Raw genomic sequence first — 21,269 nt, forward strand, 5'->3', positions numbered from 1 at the left:
TTCTAGAAGCACTTCACCACAATGAGCGCGGGTACGGAATGTATTCATCATCCGTACCCCGTTCGGGCAAGAAGCCCCGGACTACTTATGAAGCTGCCGCCGCTTCTGTTCCCAGATTGCGACAGCCTTCGGGCAGTCAATCAGGAGCCGTTCAATCGGCTCCCACGAGTTCTCGGAGTGGGCATAACCCCTCCACTTCACGAGGAGCTGTCGCTTCCCGCGACACCGTTGCTCCTGGAGGATCCGCTCCACGTGGAAGTGGACTTCTCCATTCCGGTCAAGCAGGGGCGGAGGTGCCCTCGTACGAGTACGAGTACTCGGCGCCTCCCGAGAGCCACTCTCGTTCGAGTGCTCCGACTGCGGGTCCGACACGGGACCCTGAGGTTGACCGCCTCCGTCAACGTCTCCTCGTGCTTGAGATTGCACTTGGCCTTGGGACTGGCGGTAATGCTGCCGCCCAGGCCGGGAATCAGGGCGAGCTCGCTCGTCTTGCGGGTCGCCTGGACCTGGTGGAGCGAGAGGTCGCGAGCCTGCACCTGCGGGTGGACCGCCGGGCCTCTTCGTCCGATCTGGACGAGGCCTTTCCCATGATCCGACGGATCGAGGCTTTGTTGCCACGTCCGGAGCCGCCTGCGGCACACTCCCAGACGTACGCGTATGGTGCGTACCCCGGCGTACTCAGCGTACTCGGCGTATGGCGCCGGGGTCCGTTCGTATGGAGCCCCTCCGGCGTACGGTCTTGACCGCAGCCTTGCCGTCCCGACCGAGGCTTGGGTGCCTGCTCCGACGCCCTCGTCGACGACTGTGACCGGCCCCTCGCTTCGAAGAAGCTGGGTCAAGGGGGGTCTGCGAGTCAGCAACCCCCTGCGGGTCAAAGTACCGCTTAAGACGTCCGACATAGAACGTCGGGTGCGTCGTCATTGACTTTGGAAGGTCGATGGTGTACGACGCACCATGTCTGGCCAGGACTGCAAAAGGTCCGATGAAGCGGTGCTTCAGCTTGTTGCTGCCGACAGAGCTAACAGTGTCTAGAGGTAGGTTCCTCGTGTCTAGTAACACTAAGTCACCAATCTCAAATATACTTAAGTTTCCTCTTCCTTGTTTGTCCGAGTACTCCTTTTGTTTATCTTGGGCCGCTGCCATGGCATCGCGGACCCTGCTGACAATGTTCAGCTTGGTATCCATAAAGGATTCCACCTGTTTCCGCAGCGAAACTGGCCTCACATCCGAGACCTGGGAGGAAAGGGCTTTCCGAGCCTCTCCCCCACTTAGAATAGAGGAGTCAGTGTTTCCTCGAAGAGTGAGAGGCACTCTGGGGTGGCGGAAGCCGTTCAAGTAGAACGGCGTGAACCCCGTGGACGCGTGCACCGCGTTGTTGAGCGCAAACTCAACAACTGGAAGCTGCGTCGACCACGTACGTGGCGCTGCCGCGCACACACTGCGCAGAGTGTCCTCGAGCACTCGATTGACGCGCTCTGTTTGGCCGTCTGTCTGCGGATGATCCGCAGTGGACATCTGCAGACGAGTTCCCAGTAAAGGGAACAGCGTTTTCCAAAACGCAGCAGTGAACCGCGGGTCTCGGTCCGAGACAATCGTCTCCGGGAGACCGTGATAGCGGAACACGCCATCGACGAACAACCTTGCGGTTTGTTCGCCCGTCACAGTGACGGGAACTGGAGCAAGATGTACCATCTTGCTCAGCCGACACACGAGCACCAAAATTCCGGTGTTGCCGTGTCCGTCGGCGGGAAGCCCAAAGATGAAGTCAAGACTCATCGACTTCCAACAATCAGCCGGTACGGGCAGGCTCTGTAGTGGAGCCGAAGAGTGCCCTGCGGGTTTAACCCGCTGACATGTTTCACATGTCTTGACGTACCGGGCGACCCACTTGTACATGTGGGTCCACCAGAAGGACTGAGAGACCGACAGAAAGGTCTTCTCGCGGCCCAAGTGGCCGCTGGAGGGCGCGTCATGCGCCTCCGCGAGGATGTCGAACTTCAGATCCTCGTCGTTGGGTACAACCACCCGTGGAGGATCAGTGGGCTCTACCCGATAATAGAGGAGGCCCTCCTTCAACTCATATCGGTGGAGCCGTGAGCGCTGTCGCGACGAGAGCCAGTCGGACTTCGCGCTCGTTCCGGCCTTAAGGAACTTGACGATAGGCGCGACAGCCTCATCGTCCCGATACGCCATGCGTATCCGATCATATAGATCCGTTGTCACCCGCGTGATGTGGGCCAACTCATAGTCGGGACGCCTAGAGAGGGCGTCCGCAAGCACGTTGAGCTTGCCCGGCTTGTACTCGACGCGGAAGTTATATTCCGCGAAGAAGGACAGCCACCTCGCCATCCGTTGGGAGAGGTGAGGCGAGTTAGTCGCCGTCCTCAAGGACGCGTGGTCTGTGTAGATCACAAAGGGCGTAGAGCCCAGAAGGTGAACACGGAACTTCACAAGGGCATATTTCATTGCCAGGAGCTCCTTGTCATGGACAGGGTAGTTCCGCTCGGCGGCTTTGAGCTGCCTGGACTGGAATGAGATGACTCGTTCCTGTCCAGCCGTGTCGTCCTGCAGCAATGCACACCCGATGGCGTAATCGGAGGCATCGCAGACGACGCTAAACGGCTTCGTCTCGTCCGGCAGAGCCAGGACAGGGGCCTCTTGGAGACTGGCCTTGATCTGTCAAAAGCATCCTGGTGCTCTTGCTCCCAGCGCCAGTCGACGTCCTTCTGAAGGAGGCTCGACAAAGGCTTAGCGAAGCCCGCGTACCCAGCGCTGTACTTGTGAAGGTAGTTGGCCAAACCCAACCACTTTCGAAGATCCTTCTGGGATCGGGGCGTCGGCCATGCTGCTATGGCCTTGACCTTGTCTGGGTCAGCCCGAACGCCCACGTTGCTTACGAAGCAACCGAGAACTTTGATCTCTGGTGACGCGAAAACGCACTTGTCGATGTTGGCGTAGAGCTTGTTCGCTCGCATCACGTCCAACACTCGACGGAGGTGTCCTAGATGCACCTCCATGGCCGTCTTGCCTCCCTCGGCACGGCTATGGACGAAAATGTCGTCGAAGTACGTCTGTACGAAGGTACGCAAAGGGCGGAACAATTGCGTCACCAGGCGATTGAACGTCGCCGGGGCGTTAGACAAGCCCTGCGGCATGACGAGCCACTCCCAAAGCATGCCGCTTGGAGTGCTTACCGCGGTGAGCGGGATGTCACTCTCTCGCATCAGGATTTGGTAGTATCCGTCTACCAAATCCAGCGCACTGTACAGTACGCTCCCGGCCATGTTGTTCAACAACACATCCTTTCGTGGGATCGGTGTTTGGGCCGGCACCGTTGCGTTGTTCAGCTTGTTATAAGCGTGAACCAGACGCCACTTTCCGTTCGGCTTACGAACGCAGAAAGTCGGCGTCGAGTGCGGGGATTTCGACTCCCGCACCATGCCTGCCTTCGCTTTCGCGGCGAAGAAGGCATCAATGACCTCGCACTGTTCGCGCGGGAGAGGCCATTGCCTCGTGACACAATACTTTGTGCCGGGCACGAGATCAATCTCGTGCCGTACGCCTCGATCCGGTGGGAGTTGGGTCGGTGGGTGTTTATTCACCACGTCCGCATACTCCGTCACCAAAGGATACACCGGATCCTTGGGGTTCTTGAGAATCTTAGAACCCAAGCGCGCCTGACGCTGCTTGTTCATGTATTCCAGGACGTTCTCGTCCAAGACAGAGGAGGAGTTCAGCTCCTCCTGAGTGGTCTCAGGTCTTATGAGTACCATCTCAGCGATCTCTCCAGCCTTGAGGTTGGCCAGGAAAGACTCAGCCGTCATTTCCTCGAGGTTCAGTATCTCTGCAACCTCTGGCAACTGTTCCAAGTGGACACCAGATGCCTTGACGGGTAAACCCGTCTCGCTATCGAAGATGTGATAGCACTCTTCCACCGGCCTTGTCGGAGGAGCCCGGGCCCTGGACTCCGAGTCGCTTGAAGCGACGTCGATCGGAACGAAGTTCGGATCCGACTTGAGGCGGCGGCGGCGTCTTTGCCGACGGCTTCTGTGACGGGGAGCTTTGCTGCCCACGTCTAGGGATGTCGTCGCTACGACATCCGAGGCACTCGTGGCCTCGTGTGGTACTGTTGTACCCACACAGGAAGCGTGTTCAACGCCTTCCTCTTCAGTTAAGGTCTGGGCGACCGCGTGTGGCACTGTGTTACCCACACAGGAAGCGTATCCGACGTCTTCCTCTTCAGTTATGGTCTGGGCGACCGTGAGTGGAACTCTGTTACCCACTCTGAACACGCTGTTCTCAGTGTTCATGACAGCTGCAGCTGTCTGCGGAACTAAGTTACCCGCCTGTGGACCTACGTTACCCACTTGGCCGGCGCCTCTTCTGGGCGCGGCCACCATCAAAACATCCTCGGAGTCGTCATATACGTCGACGACTCCCAAGCATCTGCCGGATCCTTTGGTACCCTGGCAGCCCTCGCGGGCGCCCCGGGTCCTGACAGAGGTGGGAACATGACTCACCAATGCTCTGTCGGACTGCGCAGGGCGGCTGGCACCGATTGCCTTGCCTCGCCAGTCGATCCAGGGCTCGTGCTTCTCAAGCCAGGGCATGCCCAGCATCATATCATATGGATCCATATCGAGAACAGTGAACTGTTCGAGGCTGTCAAAGTCTTCAAACTTGACAGCCAGATCCACTTGGACGTTGGGGACAGTGACGACCTTCCCGTCGGCCAGTCGCACTGACACCGTCCCGTTGCCCTTGCTTTCTCGCAAAGCTTCGGACAACTTGTTGCTGTTACGAGCAACCGTCTGGCGGCGTGCGAAATTCTTCGACGCCCCAGAGTCAATCAAGATTCTAAAGGGGTGATCGTACCCCCGTACACATCCGTGTACTACGAGCAACCCGCCGCTGCTCTTCGCCGATTCGAGAGTGCGAAGACTCTCAGGGGCTAAGTCCCCGTGGTACGCGCCACCCGCGCACCCATCACGAAGACTTAGTTCTTCCCCAGTAGGGCGCCCCGCCCCTACTGGTTCCCTGCGTTCCCCTGTCCCCGGGATCCTGGCTTCTGCCAGCGACCCTTGAGGACGGGCTTGGGGAAGGACCGTCTGCGGAGTCTTTCCGCGGGACAGTCGCGCTTGAAGTGGCCCATCTTCCCACAGCCGAAGCAGCGGATGTCCGGCTGTCAGGCGGACCCGAGCTCCATGGGCATTGGTCCGTTGGGGCTTGTGCAAAAGCTAGCCGACAAGGAACTCCCAGGCCACGCTGAGGCCGGCGTACGCGCCTGGCGATGGCTGTATTCTTCTTGAAGAGCCACTTGAATCGCCTCTTCAAGGGTGCTAGCCTGCACCCGGAACAGCTGAGTGCGTGCGGGGCCCACTCGAAGGCCGTCCATGAACACAGTCATCTTGATGTGTTCATTGAGTGGGTTTCCCACTAGGGACGCCGTGAGCTCCCGTATCTCTTGCACATACTCGTGCAGTTCGCGTCTTCCTTGTTTACACGCGAGGAAGCGCGAACGCTGGCGGTACTCGTAGTTCGCCGGGAGGAACGCGGCTCGGAGCTGTTCGCACAGCTGAGCCCAGGATGTGAAACATCCAGGGGATGTCGCTTCCCGAGTGTACACCCAACTCTTAGCACGACCGCTAAGGTTGGAGAGTGCAAAAGCAACACGCAGTTGCTCGGTCGAGATCAGAGCCGCGTCCATCGCAAGCTCTACTTCTCGGACCCAGAAGTGAAGGTTCTCGCCTTCCTTCCCTTCATACGGCTTTACCTTCAGCCGTATTGGCTTCGGGTGAGGCGGGTTTGCTCCCGCCGCCGGAGCCTGCAGGTTCTCCCGCACATGCGCGATGAGGCCCTGCTCGTACGCGTCGAATGCATTGACGCGCTCGAGCTGCTCAGCCGGTGTTGATACCACCAGGCTCTGCAGGGCCTCCATCCCGAAGATGCCTGCCATCTTCCGAACCGACTCGAACTGAGAGTCGTTCATATGGGAGAAGTCGTTCCTATCCATGGCAACGAACTTCGGAGGTTCAGGTAGTCTACCCGCGATGGCGTGGATTGACTACAAGTGCTACCAAGTGTGACGGGGTCACACAGCACCTTGCGCTAGAGGAAGTTATCTTCCGAGAGTATACAAACTCTCAGTGAACGGCAGTTCACAGGTCCCCTCTTTAATTAAAGAGAGCGAAGTGACCTAAATAAGGTAGATTGTAAACTGAGTATATTTATAGGTAGGTTAAGTTTGTGGTTAATACAAACTATCAGTTACCTATAGAAATGCAATGTCATTTAACCAATGGTTGGTTTTGAATGACCTTGGTACCTTGTACCAAATATCCCGGAGTATGACATGTCATACTCCTGAAGTGTGAAGTGTCACACTTCATGTAACCAGGGTACACTTAGTGCTACGTACCCCGTTACAATACAGCCTCACAAACTTGGCTGGTGTCCACTTCACCCAGATAAACGATCATCTTTTTTCTCGTCTTTTTCAGCCAAGTGGTTAGAATGGCGATTGGGGTCATCGGTCGTGGAGAACACTGGCACGAGATCTTAGGAGTCAAACTAACACACGCTAATTTATGTTATAATCTCGCCAGTGGCCGGGTTAAACTTACATTTGAGATACACAATATATCGTACAAAATGCACGACGATTTCCAGTGCATCTTTGTATTTCACCGATTTGACTAGTATTCAATATGCACGACGATTTTGAATGACAAAAAAATGGTGGCCAGCAAAACTTCTCAGCCAATCACAGGATGTTCAAATGTTTATCTAAGCCAATCGGATTTAGTACGTCTAGGTGAGCCTGTCGGATGATACCGGTACTCAAAAATGCATTAAAGTTAAGATTAGACTTTTGCACACGAACTGGAAGCGCAGAGAAGAAAATTGAAGTAGGCATGTATTGCGGCTGACTGGTTTCCACCTTCCTGTCAATCAAGCCGACCGCGTGAAGTCTGGTGCGTATCACGCCGCGTGATATGCATTTCCTTGACCATGTCGGTCTGTGTGAGAAATCCTAAATTTCTCAACAGAAAACAAATATCCAGTCAAACGGCTGCCAAAAAACATAATCAACACCATTTGCACACTCTCATTCCATTCAGGAGAAGGAAGACGCAAATACCGGTTCGAACAAAAATCGACCTCATTCTCCAGACGAGAAGAGTTGTAGAATTATTAGCGATTAGTGGCAGGCATATCCACCTACGCTACCGCACACACTCCTCCCCCCACCGACGTACCTGACAGCTGCGTCCGCCGTATTCGAATCCCGTCCCATGAGCGAAGGGCTCTCACCGCCGAGGAAACGCGCGCGTCTCCGTGCCGAAGAAGAGACTGCCGCGACGACGCGTCCATCCGACCAGGAGGCTGCCGCCTTTGTTGGTAGCATGCCCACTGACCCGCAGGAGGTGCCAGAACACCGTGGAAGACTCGCCATGTCGTCCTTTCTGCTAATGGCGCGCGGGCGGCTCGACGCTCAAATGCCGGCCGAGGTGCTCGCCGATCCGACGTCCCCAGAGGCGCTTTCGGCCGCTGCTGGCGCGCTCGAAGCGCTTAGTAGTAGTGTCGTGCCTGTGGATGAACCAATGCCCATGGCTGTGGCTGTAGCCGCCGAGGAGTCGACAACCGACGACGAAGAATTGCAACATTTCTCTATGGTCAAATTGGAACCCATGATGGGCGTACCGGAAGGCTCAGTAGCCGTGGAGCTCTTGTACGAGGATGTGGTAAACTTCCTTTTCAATATGGCAAGAGAGCAGAAGACACAGCAGCTCCACAAGGGCATGCGGACTGTCAGGAAGGCCAGGAACGCCGACGAGCTGCTCCCGAGGCTGCTTACGGCCGAGGATGAGACAGGCTTGACGCTGCTGATGATCGGCGTGCGCGGCAATGACCGTGTGCTGTGTAATATGCTGCTAGATGCCGGAGCCGACGTGAACTTGAAGACCGTACGTAGCTGGCTGCTGTATGGTGCATTTTTTGCTTTACACTTTATTGGATTTGGATATGCTAACGTTTATTCTCTCTCTCTCTCTTTTATTTATTGTTCCGTGTGTTGCTTTTTTTGTTTTTCTCTCCCGCAGGAGAAACGCACCTATGCTCTGCTGCTTGCGGCCCAGAAGGGCTGGGAGGACATGACGAGGTTTCTGCTCGAGCGCGGCGCCAACGAAGAGTCGAAGAACATGGCTCTTATCCCGGCCGCTCATTTCGGGCATTTGCCAGTGGTTCAGATGCTTCTGGAGACCGGGGGCAACCACAACTATGCCAATAAGAAAGGCACGACTCCGCTCATGCGTGCGGCCCAGGAAGGACGCGAAGGGGTGGTCAAGTTTCTCATTATCAAAGGGGCCGATACATGCGCGGCGAACAACGAAGGCATGACGGCGCTTATGCTTGCAGCGCAGCGGGGCCACGCGACTATTGCCACGGCACTTATGAAGTCCGGCTCGAATGTGAACAAACAGACGCGACAAGGCAGCACGGCGCTGCTGCTTGCAGCTAAACGTGGCCACACCGCCGCAGTGGAAGCGCTGATGACGGCTGGCGCGGATATCTTCCTTAAGGACGATCGAGACAAGACGGCGGCCGAGACAGCTCAACGACGAGACCACGTGGACTTGGTTTTTGAAGATTTCGGTGCAGAACCAACTCCGTCTAATGCGCGAAGACCTCCGACGACAGAGGTGCTACTCCCTAATGCGCTTATCGACGCTGTACGTGCTATCGCGCGCGGAGCTGGCGCCGGCGTTCAAACATCAGAAGCGACAGCAGTTCAATGCTCTAATGGACCGAACGCTGCGCTTACCCAAGCCGCTACTGCAGAATATCGCGCTGTTCCTGCCGCTTTGCCGCATGTGGGATCGTCAGCTGCGCTATCTAATTTACGAGGCGGCGCCGCAGCCCAACCGCGTGGTGCAGCAAGGTATCCGCATCTTGGATGAGGTGCTGCTGAGCGTGAGCCTGGAGCTGCGACCAAGTCTGCACCGAATTAAGCAAGAGTGTGGCGGGCCGCTGCATGTGACCGGCCAGCTTGGACTACTACGCGACAGTCCGGAGTACCGCTGCCTGTTCACGATGGAGTGCCGGACGCCCATGTCTCCGCGAATGTTGCACCAATTGAGACGTATGGCTGATATCCAGGGCGCGCTGTCCACGTATGCCGCCGGCTCTGCGATCCAGTTCGGCGTGGAAGTAGCCCAGGACGTGGTGTCGCTGCTCACGGACCTGCTGAACTGGGACACTGGCCGAAGACAAGCCGAGCTGATGGGTTGAAGACTGCAGGCGGCAGGACGCCCTTGGTATAAGTAACGAAGCGAGAAAGTTAGGTACTAGTAAATGACAGGAGTTGCAGTAAAATTGCAGTCCAATATGTGTGTAGCCATGTGACGTCGTCGACGTGTCGTCTTGTTGTTGCTGCTTGCATGAATGAGTGCGTCAGTTGGCAGATTATTTTAACGGGGGCGATGGAGTTTTTGGTGCACAATATCTCGCACTCGGACCTGGTGGTGGAGCTGTCGTGGCTGCGTGAAGACGGCGCGGCCGCCAGCAGCAACGGAGCGACGGTGCCCACGGCCCGCCAGCCCGTCGCCAGCGTGGACGTGGACGACGCGGCCGTACCGCTGTCGGTGCTGGGTCGCCCAAAGTTCAGTCTGTTCCAGCAGACTAGCCAGCACATTCTCGAACGCGTGCAACAGCTCCGCCATCCCAAGCGCGAGGCAAACCAACCCACGCACGCAGCGGCGGTGCTGAGCGTTTCCGACGGAACGGAGACGCCGTCTCTACTGCATCCCACCCTGCTGGATATCGGCAACACGCCGGGCGAGCGTTGGAAAGCCTGTTGTCACGACACCCAGTCGCCCATTGGCTTTAACCTGGCAGACGCCCCGATCCCCATGAGCAACGACCAATTGTTGACAGATTTCCAATTGCGCGGCGAAGTGGAGACCACGAGACTCGTGGAAAAGCATTGGGACCGTGTGGGCATCACGGCTGTCTACTTTCCGTTAGTGGCATTGCTACTGCCAAAGTGGACGCAAGTGCTGAAAGAATTCCAGTCAGAAGGCAGTCGCCAATTGGTGTATCTTATCAGTGGAGCAGGCATCCCGCGCAATGTGGAGCACTCGCACAGTGGCAACTCGACGGAGATCACAGCGCAACTTATTGTGCTGTTCGTACATCAGTATTACCCAGATATGACTGCGATCCAAGTGCATTCTGGATCGAATATCTTCAGGTTTGATGACAATGTGCAATTCATGACAAGAGAGTTGAGACCGCTGCTAGAGACACATCGAGAGACGCTCGTGGATCGATGTGGCGAGGCGTGGAAGTCGCACTTCCACGTCACGATCGCGTATGCCGACGGACCGCCGGCGCGACTAAGTGCGTTGAATGCCTCACTGCGCATGTACAGACCGTCGTACCTTCATATCTGGCAACTAAAGACGTTCTGGCATGAACGCAAACTGTCCATGGCAGACGTGGACTTTCACTCATTCGAGAACATTGAAGCATCCCCGTTAGTGACGCCCAGCAAGGCCGACGCTTTGACACAGATGATCGTCCGCGAGATGAGGAAATTTCGTGATCAGTTCCTCGCGGCCGAAGGTGAAGGCGAAGTGGCTGGCTTCTGGTTGCGGAAGTCGCGCAAACCTGTGCTTGCAGTGTTGCTGATTGAGAAACCGGCAGCCGAGCTTGGCGGTCGCCCTACAATCGTAGTGCAGCGAGGCATGAATTGCGAGGTATCTATGCCCACCGGCTCGTTGTGTGCAGAGCGCAACGCCATCGGTAGCGCGCTGGCCAGCGATCCAACGTTGACACGCCGCGCTTTAAAGATGATCGCCGTGTTGGGCTTAAACCTCACGGCGGGTGGCAACAGCAGCAGCGTGACCAGTCCGACCGCTAGCGAGGATACGGGAGACGATGCCAAGAGGAAGGAGCCATCTCAAGGCGCCTCGTTTGACAAAACGGCTTCAACTTCAACGGCTCCAGCTGAACTACATGTAGTCGAGGCTGCCAATCCGCAGGTGCTGTCCGTCCGGGTCCGTCCTGCGGCCGTGCAGAGTTCACTATCCTCAGCCGCGACAAATAATTCGACTGTTGCTGCTCGTGCAGGCAGAGGGCGAGGCAGAGGGCGCGGAAAGCGCGAATTGGAGACGAAGAACGCCAACTTGACGTCTCCGAGGAAGCCCAAGCGACCGCGAACGTTCTCGTTCGACGAGGTGGCTGTGGAAGAGATGATGCGAGCGAACGCGCCTCCAGACCGGAACCCGCTGGCGCCTTGCGGAGCCTTGCAAGGAATGGCTGGTCAAAATTGCGGAGGCGAACCCGTCATTTCGCGTGGTCACGTTCGAGAACTCGCGCTGTCGGAACGTCTACATTAACCAGATAATGTAAGTTTCAGGTCCGGCGTAACTCGCCGAGAAGCAATGACACAAATTGAGTTTCAGAGATGGTCCAGTTGTACTAATACTACATGTAGTAAACCCGACGTGAGCTGCAAAGCTTCTTTACCAGCACCACAAGAACTCGTCAAGCAAGTCACGTGACACTCTGCCGTCGTCGAGCGCGGTTCACCCAACGTGGCCACGTGGCGTACGACGTTTCACTCTTATTCGCCGTTACATGTATCTGTACACCTGCCATGCAGGGAAGGATAATTGCTACGATGTACCTGTACATGTACCAGTACTAAGCTTCGTACATGTAGTTCTTTGCGTTGAGCTCAGTTCTCGAGCTAGTCGATCGTCGAAGAACGACGTGCAGTCCACCGAGCCTGTCTGCTTTCTTTGTCCGTCCTTCGTTCTTGGTGTTGAGTGCGCGGCAAGAAAATCTACTGCATTACGCCGCTGGGCGTCGCATGAGTTTCCTCGCGCACGCATACCGGAATGCACAACACAACATGCCCAGCGTGCGTACTCGCCGCTCCTGTGGCTGGCTACTGTAGCGACGCTGGCTTTCCACACGAGCGGACGCGTATACGTCCACAGGCTGAATCTTGACGAGCAGGATCATCATCGTTGAACCGGCGATATCCTATAGTAGACGAGCCGGTTGATCGGTGGAGAACTCCAGCTCTGCTGCAGAGCTATAAATACTATTAATTTAATTGATACGTATCACCGCGGCTGAGCGCTTTGCGTCCTGAGTTGCAGTATCTGTAGTTGCCGTAGCGCCGACATGAAATTGATGGGGCAAAACGCAACTCATTTAAAAATGAACTGAAGGTGTTTCGGCAGAAGCGGCTTGGAGACCAAAATGCAACCGGAATGAGATATTTAGCTCCGTGCTGCAAGTACATGTAGCAATATCCAGCTTCGACACTGAGAATAACACGGTGCTTCTTGCCATCCGTGTGCGCTCGCGACGGAGACGGTCGAGTGCCGGTGTTTCTCGGCGTCCGGTGTTGTGTCGCGATCAGCTCGGAGCTCTATTACAACGTACGCCAGTGGCTGTCGTCGTCGCTGGCTTGCGGCTCATCGCTTGGGGGCTTTCATCGCCAGATTACAGCGCTGGGAAAGCTCGTCAGTGCTATCCGACACGAACAGCACTCGCTTTAGGCTTGATTGACTGGTCCAGGCGTGATTATTCGGATTCATGCAGAAAAGCAAATGGTGCTGCTGAATTAATTTAACGCCTCGCATGATAAACTTATCCGCTTGGTTTTCTCAAACAACGCAAGAGCTTCAACGTCACTTGGGAAGACGAGGCTCCGGTCGTCGGTGATTGAAGTTGTTGCAAGCTGAACTTTGGCTTTGCGCACACCGCGATTGCCTGCATAAGACAGCTCGCGTTACTGGCGATGGAGGTGCATCCGATCGAGGAAAAACACCTTGTTCATCTGCTTCGAAGCACCAGCTCGAAGACGATTTAGCTCGCTTATGCAGCATGTGGCGGGCCAATTTGGCAATGCACCTGTAGCGCTTAACTGATACAGTAATTGCACTTCATAGGGAGACTTTGAATCCGGTCGGAGGCAACGCAGCTCCGGACCAAAGATAGGACGGCCGGTACAGCCGGCAGCTCGACAATCGATCGCCCCCTTGTCAACTTTTTGCCGTGAGCGGAGCTGCACGCGCCATCGTCAGCACTTCTGCACGGCGGATCCCTACCCCATAGCCTGTCGCTTGCCATTGCAAGTGCACCCGATACAAGTGCGGGCAGGCTGGCACCAAAACTTGGTTGCCATTCCCATTTGCGAACTTGCTACGGCTGCACCACTCACCTGAAGCAACAACAGGCAGTGGCAAATTTCCCCATCTCTTTAGTTTTTATTGCTTCGCCGCTAGTAAATGGGCGTCGATATGGCTGCGCCACTTCACACCGAGACATACGAAACGCTAGGACAGGCCTGGATCTGGCCCAGCAAACAGCAACAGGTTGAAGCCTCTACCAGTTCTGCGGCGCGTACCGCCTCTCTCAAGCGCCGCACGGGTGCACAGCGTGCACTGCGAAAAAGTTGCAGCGAGCGTCCGCTGAATTCGCCCGTGCGCGGCATGGAATTACTTACCTCAACAGGAAGCGCTAATGTGTTGGACGCGGATGACAGCAACGCCGTAAACCCCGTGGGCGAGGACGACGAGCAGCGGCGCCAGCGTATCACAGCGCGCGCCGAAGAGATTCTGCGTGGCAAACGCTGTGTCGGAATGTTGGTCGGTGCGACTTGCCCCGTGTGCCTCATGGACGACGTTGACACCCAACTTTCCGAATGTGGCCACCTCATCCACGCAAAGTGCATCAAGCGCTGGATCCAATCTGGCACATGTTGCCCTGTGTGCCGTGAGGAGGTCGTGGACGTCGAAGAGGCATTTACATCTCCAGTCAAAGGGTTGCACCCCATGACAAAGGACCGTCTCACTTCCTCCTCCGAAGCGACGTGTCTACCTGAAGATGACGAAGACCGTCAGACCGAAGATGCCGGTTACGACTGGGGCTGGTTCCAGGACTTTGACGAAGCCGACGACGTATCGGACAATGGTAGTGACATGTTTTACTCGTCCCGCCGTTCGTTGCCAACCTTCCCGGCCTCGGCCAGCTCGCAGTCATTGACGACTGCTATGCTGAACCGAGAGATGTCGAGCAACTTTGACATGTGTCGTACATTCCCGCCACTCCACGAAACTTATGACACTCCTTACCATCAGAGCAAACACCCGTGGCTACGTGTATTACCGTCGCACCGCCACATTGCCGCTAACATTCAGATCCGCAGCTTCCGCATCGTAGAGGCCAAAGGTTCCAAGGCGCAACACGCCGAGTACCTCATCGAGATGCAACTAGACGGCCGCTATTTCAGTCACTGGCGCCGCTTTTCCGAGATCTACCGCTTCGTGTGCACACTGGACCAGAACCGATTTCGACAGACTATGGCGGCGTGGCAGTCTCTCGACGCTAACAGCCGCTGGTTCAACCGCCTCGAGCTCAGCTACCTGCACAAACGGTGCCGTATGCTCGAGGAGTTTGCCCATGCTCTGCTGATCGAGTGCTCTAACGCACACCCGCTCGCTGAGCTGGTCGAGTGCTAAGCTAACGCACAGACCAACTAACTTATATACGCAGACAAATTTTGCACGTTATGTAGATAAAAGTATCTAGACGAGAGTAATGGAGATAAAAGATTGATAGACAATGAAAATACGAATACACCACCAATTCCCGACCACTGTCCGTTGATCATTTGTTTTCTTTGTGTACACAGGCAGTCAAGTCTTATTAATACATGTATTATTAATACATGTATTTCTTTCGAGAGCCGACAGGAATGCGAGACACTCTCGTGCTGATGCTGTCGATGGCTTGATCGTCATTCACAAGCACTTGGCGATCCATGCGGCATTTGCGTCAGAAAGACACGCAGCAACCGCGACAAGTCCTGGCAAGAATCCGGCGGGTACGAAGCAATCGGTGCTGCTCGCCGGCGGCGAGAGAAGCAACAGAGCTCTGTTGCTTCTCTCGTTGACAAGTACTGTACAAATATACATTCACAGTCAGCGAGTTGTTGCTTGGTGGTGGTGTGGCTGTCCATGTGACCGCGTGCCCTCCATGTCTCGGATGTTTAACAAGCAAGCGACTTGGGCAATGGCCGCACAGTATTATAACAATGTACATGAAGTGAAGGTGTCGAGGATTCCACGCACCATGGTTGTCCCAAATTGGTGACCCCAATTCCGAATACGTACCTTCAGTGGTATCCTCTCAGTACTAAGTTAGTAGTACAATTTACCGAGCCACGTCTGATGACGAGTCCGCTGTCGATACATCACCGCCGGTGGCGCATCAACAGCGGTCCTGCAAGTTGCTGCAAGGATTGAATCAAGCAGCAAGCGGATCGATTCGCTTGGCCCTCGGGCAACCGTCCCACTTCGTCGCGGGCCGACGTCCGAAGCCAGTGGTTTCAAGCCACCTCCAAATTGGACTTTGTCGAGGAGAACGCGTGCTGCCACCCTGGTCGGGGCTGGCTTTCCAATAGAGATGCATACGCATGTGCATTGCGTTGCAGTGGCATGCACTCGTCAGGTGGCGAAGAGTGTCGGACGAATAGCTCAAAGTCAAAGAGAGATCTCATCGGCGAACGGTGTTGCGGTCTCAAACCCAGCTCAACAATCGAGGTGAAAGTCTTGGAGGTGGTCCCGATTCGTGACGCGCAGCAATAGGTGCGACATTAACCAGCAACAGTGAGCAACGTGATTCACGTCGTGAGGATGCTAAAGTAACCTCGATGCATATACCGTCCTGATCTCACAGTACATTCACCGGTACAGTACGCTTGCAAGTTCATTGCATCCCGGTACATATGGATATTAACAACGCACAGATAGCCGGTGGCAGTTTGAATCAAAAGATCAAAATTGATAAGAGAAGAAGAAGCTGCTCAAAGTTCAAGCAGCTTCTCGAGCCTCCAAGTTGGAGGCTGGAGTCCAAGCCCTATGCAATTTGAAGCATACGAAAAGGCGACTAGAAAGATGGTGCTTGCATTGACCAGCCTTAAGTTGTCACTTCGGTGGTCGTCATCGAGCACTCTAAGCGGAGATTTCCTGCAATCTTCAAGTCGCCTTTGCGTCAATGTTTCGTGAAGGACAAAGTGCTTACGCTTTGGTGTCAAGGAAATCAAAATTGTGATCGAGCTAGAGGAGAGTGTGAACGTTCTGCAAGGTCAATCTGGAACTGAAAGCACATTCCAAAGCGAAAGCATGACATGACCATAATGATTGTGATGTAATCAGGTGGGTATTACCGGTAATAGTGCACGGTGCACTGCATCCACGGCGCAATAATGTACGTAGTACAGTACTGTACCTACACAACAATAAAAAAATGATTGCTGTTGGCGATAACGACGAAATGTTCTTGGTTACGGCTTAAAATGTATACTTGTATACATGGAGGCACTCGGTCGGCTCTGTGCTACACGTTGGCAGTCCAGAGCTTCCAGGACGACGCGCGGTCACGCGGACGAGAGCGTCCGTGCGAGTTCAGTGCTCCTTCTGATGTAGGTTGCGGTAACGAGTGGTTCTGCCTTGTTTCCAGCTCCAATTGCCGTTCTTGCACTTCACGCAGAGCGCGACTGAGCTCCTCCATCTTGGTCTCGTAGGCCAGAATCACGTGCTGCGACTGATTCAGTCGGTTCTTCATACTCAGCACGTTGCCCTCCAGCTTGCGGATCTCAATGTCCTGCTGGGCCAGCTCCTCCTCCTTCTGTTCCACCTGCAGAGTCAGACGACTCACATCCGATAGCTTGACAGCATCGAACATTTGGTCGTGCACCACACTGCCACGTCGTCTGTACTTGAAGCGAACCTCGCTCGCCGAGGAATCAGACACGGAACTGGGCGACACGGGCGGCTCATCCACACGACGCTGCTGCAACAGTTTACTAGTCGATAATGGAGGTTTACTGGCGGTCTCGAGATCGTTGTCGTCCTGCATGTGGCGCGTCTCCAACAGCGTCATCCGGTCCTCTTCATCGTCCACTTGTACCTGGTGCGCAGAGTTCACGTAGCTGGTTGTCGACTCCACCGTCTTGGCATTTGAGACAAAGGATTCCACCAAAAAACCAACGAAGATCGGCAGCAGAATGTTGCTCATCGTCATGCGGTACGCGAAGAAGAAGACGTACGTTGAGTCCGCGTTCGTCATGGCGTGCGCGGCGTCCATTACAGCGTCCCACCCAGCAAGGTTAGCCACGCCGAACAGAGTGACCAGAGTTCCTTCGAACGTCTCCGTCTGGAATTCCTCACGCTGCGCATACCAACCGGGCGATAGGGATTGTTTACTGGCCGGGAAGTCACGTAACTCGATACCGTAATTGGCCTGTGTAACGATAGCGAATGCGTACATTACACTGAAGATCACGAGCAGGAGCTGCATGATCAGCGGCATGATGGCCTTCATAGTGTACATGATCTCGTGGAACGGCGGGAACAGGTTCAATAGCTTCAAGAAGCGCAGCGATCGCACAGCCAGCGCCATGTCGTAAAACACCAGCGAGATGTTCGGAGGCTTCGACAGCGTCGTGAGCACGTAGAACAACCAGCCCACACTCACGACAGCCAAGTCCAGTTTGCAGAACGGTCGTGTGAAGAACTCGTTGTAGCCAAAGGCGAACATCTTGACCAGAACTTCCAACGTGAAGAGATTCAGCAAGAAGAAGCCTAGTAGACGCCACGAGTGATTCGAGGAGAAGGCCAACTGGATGTTGTTCACCTGAACAGCTTGCACGACCGAGAGACAGATGAGCATTCCGACCGCCAGCTCGGCTAGCACCACTCGATATTGACCGAAGAGACGAACCTCGTACAGCAACGTACTGCGAACTTGGTTCCGGAAGCGGCGGATTGACTGGCGTTGGCGTGCCGTGCAGCAGCGACGCATGAGGCTGTTGGAGAACAGCGTCGGACGCTCAAGCTGCACGCTGAGTAACGAGCAGAGTTGGTAGAAGCCTGTCAGGTCCAGGAACCCCACGTGCTCAATGTCCACCGTATTGAACACGAGTTCGGCATCTGTAGCCGTCCACTTGGGCTTGAGGTATTCGCACACACTAATCCACGAGTCCAGCGAGATCTGACGCTTGTTGACAGGCGTCACGAGGTTGCTGGAGGTCGGGGCCGGATTGGTGAGGTTGAAAGACGAGCGTCGGTCGACTGTGCCCAGGAAGAAACGCGATGACCCACGGCGATTGGCGGCGTTGAGCATGGGGGCGTTCGAGACCAGAGTGATGTCACCAGCTCCGTTAAGTGGCGTACCGGAAACTGGCGGATTGGTGGGGGCGTCATCGTCGTTAAAGTTGACGTTCTGAGCGAGGATGTCGAAGGCAGCATACAGCGCCGCCTTGCGCTTCTGTAGACGCTTGTACAGCATACCCTCGGTGTTCTTCTTGTACGACTTGTAGGAGACGGCGATAGTGAGTTTGAGCAGGAACAAGTTGGTGAGTAGGACGAAGAGGACGAAGAAGATGGCGCTCCAGTGGGTCATTTTGTAGTACGGATACATGCTTCTAGCCATATATGGCATGCAGTTGAGGATCAGCAGCATCGTGTACATGGAAGACGAGAGCGAGTTGAAGAACGTGGCACTCGGGTCGGCGCTCGTGTCCGAGAAGATAAGATACCCGACAAGTCCAAAGAACGCGACGAAGCAGAAGCTCAATCCCAGCACAATCAACACCTCTCTCAATGCATGCAGGAAACTGCTAAAGATAATACGAATGTTTCTTCCTCGGCAGATGAAGAAGAACGGTCGTAGAGCCCTGGAATAACGGTACGGATTGACGGTCGGGAACAGCAGATTCACCAATAAATCCGCGCACGTGATGAGCAGCAAAATCATCCTCACTACAGCCCACGGTTGTCTCGTCACGTACTTGTGTTGTGTCTCCACAGAGCTCATGTACCATCGGATAGCCAAGTCCACACCGAAGACAAAGAGACAGAGAAGATCCACCAGTAGATAAGTGTTGATGTTCTCGTCGCCAGGGTTCTCGACAAATGCCAATGAACACATAATGGCCACCACCAAAATGTATACAAGTCTGTACGTCTCAGAGTGGAACAAGTTGTTCAAAAGCAGTGCGTCTCGATCCAATCGGTAGCCGATCTTGCGGCCATGCACGCCGTCTTTGATAAAGGCTGCTGCAATGAGGTACCGATCTTCCTCGAGGGCAGTACCGTACTCTGTAGCTGCTAAGATTGGGTCCTCTTCAGCCTCTTGCTCCACGTCAGCCGAGTCCAAGTTGTACGTGGGGATTCCAGAGCCCAGTCGACGTTTCTGTTCATGCGCGAGCTGCTGTCGGTGCCTCATGAACTCCAGTTGCACTTCACTGGCCATGCTCTTGGCTGTGCTATTGTCGTCGTCGATGTCGGTCAACCGCTTCCACTTCTTCTGGTTATCAAGGACTGCAGCGTCGAGACCGACACGAACGCGAGTCTTGGGGCGGCCTGGAGAGGCGATCACAGGGTCATCGCTGGACAGAGAGGGAGCCAGTGCGGTCGCAGAGCTGGATACAGGCGCAGTGTCGCCCTCAAAGCGCGGCGTCGCGCCCACGAGAGGCGTCTTCTCGTCGGGAGAGCTCATTCGTCCACCTGGGAGAGTTGTGCACTGGTTACAGTTGTGTAAAGCGGACAGCATCCGGATATGGACGTCAAGCTACCGGTATACAATCTGTCCGTTTTCCGGATGACGACGAGACGAAGCAAGGGCGGAACGATGTAGAAATTCACAGCCAAGATTCCAGCATGGACGTGTTGTGGGCGCCATGGATTGCGTCCACCGCAGATTCGAGTTTGGAGATACACGTTTACATGGTTGCTAATATAAGTATACAGCACGCCACGTCACTCTCTTGGAAAAGCAAGATCGCAATACACTACATAAACTTACGGCGATGGGTGATCCGAAATACATGTACTAAGTACTACAGTAATAATAAGGCAGAACATATTTGTTTGTTTCAAAGACACAATTGTGAGCTATAAAACTTACCTGCGTGTCGAGCCCCAGTGCATTGCAGTCTGCCAGTGTCCGGTGCCCCCATCTACGAGCCACCGTCCACTGCCAGTGTCTGCAAAGACACATCCCAAGGACACTCATGCGCCTGGCAGTGCAGCTTGCGACTGCACTACAGCCGGCTACACTGAGTACACATGCGTGCAATGGCAAAGGACTATACCAAGGACTGTATGCACAAGGACATCGTTGGCTGTGCGCTGCTAAGATGGTGTACTCAAACGAGAGTGCATTTATCTAGAGTTTAGTATTGACTTATTTGCTATTTGTATACTAATCTACTTTTGCGGTACAGCGGTGTTCTGGCGGAGGCTGCTCCACACTTTGCGTTTTGACGCCTGCCGCTCACCAGAGAGCAGCAGAGAAGAGCAGCCTCGCTAGACACCGCAGTCCTGTCGCGGCCTTTTACCCGGCACTTACGTGTTTACGTTACTTCCTGATTAGTTTCCTAAAGTTGACATTTAAGTGTATTTACATTTAAATGGCTCCTACTCTTAGAAGCGATCGACACATGGAGAACAATCCCCTCGTGACGAGCCCTACGTCACCACTGGTTATGAGCCCAATCAGGGCGCAGTCTGCGACTGACGTAGCTGCTGGCGTTCCAGACACAAGTTCTGGAATTTCGATCAATCAAGATCAAGCTTCAACTCCATTGCCAGGAAATTCAAGCTTGAACAATGACGCAACACTGTCGCACAGTGATTCAGAACGACTAATTCGTTCATTGGCTGGAATACCGGGTGGCCGCCCGTTATTCCAAATGTTACTAGAAAGTATGCATAAACTTTCGTCGACGAACACGGAAGAATCCGTGCCAGTTGACAATCCTCCCCAGTCGCCGCTAAACCAACAAAACGGCGACCGAGACCCCGACGATCCGTGGCGCCCTCTAGACAACATGAACCCTACTGGCCGCTACAACGACGGCGAGCTGGCTGAGTACACCAAGGTCCTCATCAACTCGCCTCCGATCAAGCTGCCCATGCTCCATCTGAAGGGCGACTACAAAGCCTGGAAGAGCGAGGTGCCGTTGCACTTCGAGCCGAAGATGCTGGGAGACATCACATATGGCCCTGAGCGCTACGATGCAGTAGAAGGCATGCGTCGTGACAAATATCGCGTGTGGTACAAGTCGCGCAAGAACAAGGCGTTCTCAGCACTTGCGTTGTCGCTGTCTGTTGACCTACGTACGACGTTCAAGATCGACGACATCCACGACAACATGGACGCCGCCGCTATGCTCTACG

General features: G+C 54.9%; 5 protein-coding genes across 5 annotated transcripts; 3 read left to right on the plus strand and 2 right to left on the minus strand.

Annotated features, from left to right (window-relative positions):
* Nucleotides 1–7,144: 7,144 nt before the first annotated feature.
* PITG_05328 (uncharacterized protein) lies at nt 7,145–9,390 on the plus strand (the record flags this gene model as incomplete). Its single annotated transcript, XM_002998948.1, has 2 exons — nt 7,145–7,967; nt 8,103–9,390. 2 exons carry the CDS (start codon nt 7,296–7,298, stop codon nt 8,958–8,960), a joined length of 1,530 nt encoding a protein of 509 aa, XP_002998994.1.
* A 92-nt stretch (nt 9,391–9,482) lies between these two features.
* Nucleotides 9,483–11,415, plus strand: PITG_05329 (uncharacterized protein; the record flags this gene model as incomplete). The annotated part of the gene is made up of 2 exons (XM_002998949.1): nt 9,483–11,246; nt 11,317–11,415. 2 exons carry the CDS (start codon nt 9,483–9,485, stop codon nt 11,413–11,415), a joined length of 1,863 nt encoding a protein of 620 aa, XP_002998995.1.
* Nucleotides 11,416–11,709: 294 nt separating this feature from the next.
* PITG_05330 (uncharacterized protein) lies at nt 11,710–12,498 on the minus strand (the record flags this gene model as incomplete). The annotated part of the gene is made up of 3 exons (XM_002998950.1): nt 11,710–11,851; nt 11,903–12,054; nt 12,463–12,498. The coding sequence occupies 3 exons, from the start codon at nt 12,496–12,498 to the stop codon at nt 11,710–11,712; spliced, it is 330 nt and encodes a 109-aa protein (XP_002998996.1).
* Nucleotides 12,499–13,249: 751 nt separating this feature from the next.
* Nucleotides 13,250–14,543, plus strand: PITG_05331 (uncharacterized protein; the record flags this gene model as incomplete). The annotated part of the gene is made up of 1 exon (XM_002998951.1): nt 13,250–14,543. The coding sequence occupies one exon, from the start codon at nt 13,311–13,313 to the stop codon at nt 14,541–14,543; it is 1,233 nt and encodes a 410-aa protein (XP_002998997.1).
* A 1,879-nt stretch (nt 14,544–16,422) lies between these two features.
* On the minus strand, nt 16,423–19,587 carry PITG_05332 (Voltage-gated Ion Channel (VIC) Superfamily; the record flags this gene model as incomplete). Its single annotated transcript, XM_002998952.1, has 1 exon — nt 16,423–19,587. The coding sequence occupies one exon, from the start codon at nt 19,585–19,587 to the stop codon at nt 16,423–16,425; it is 3,165 nt and encodes a 1,054-aa protein (XP_002998998.1).
* Between the last annotated feature and the right edge of the window lie 1,682 nt (nt 19,588–21,269).

This window comes from Phytophthora infestans, genomic scaffold (genome assembly GCF_000142945.1).
Source record: "Phytophthora infestans T30-4 supercont1.7 genomic scaffold, whole genome shotgun sequence".
Lineage (NCBI taxonomy): Eukaryota > Oomycota > Peronosporomycetes > Peronosporales > Peronosporaceae > Phytophthora > Phytophthora infestans.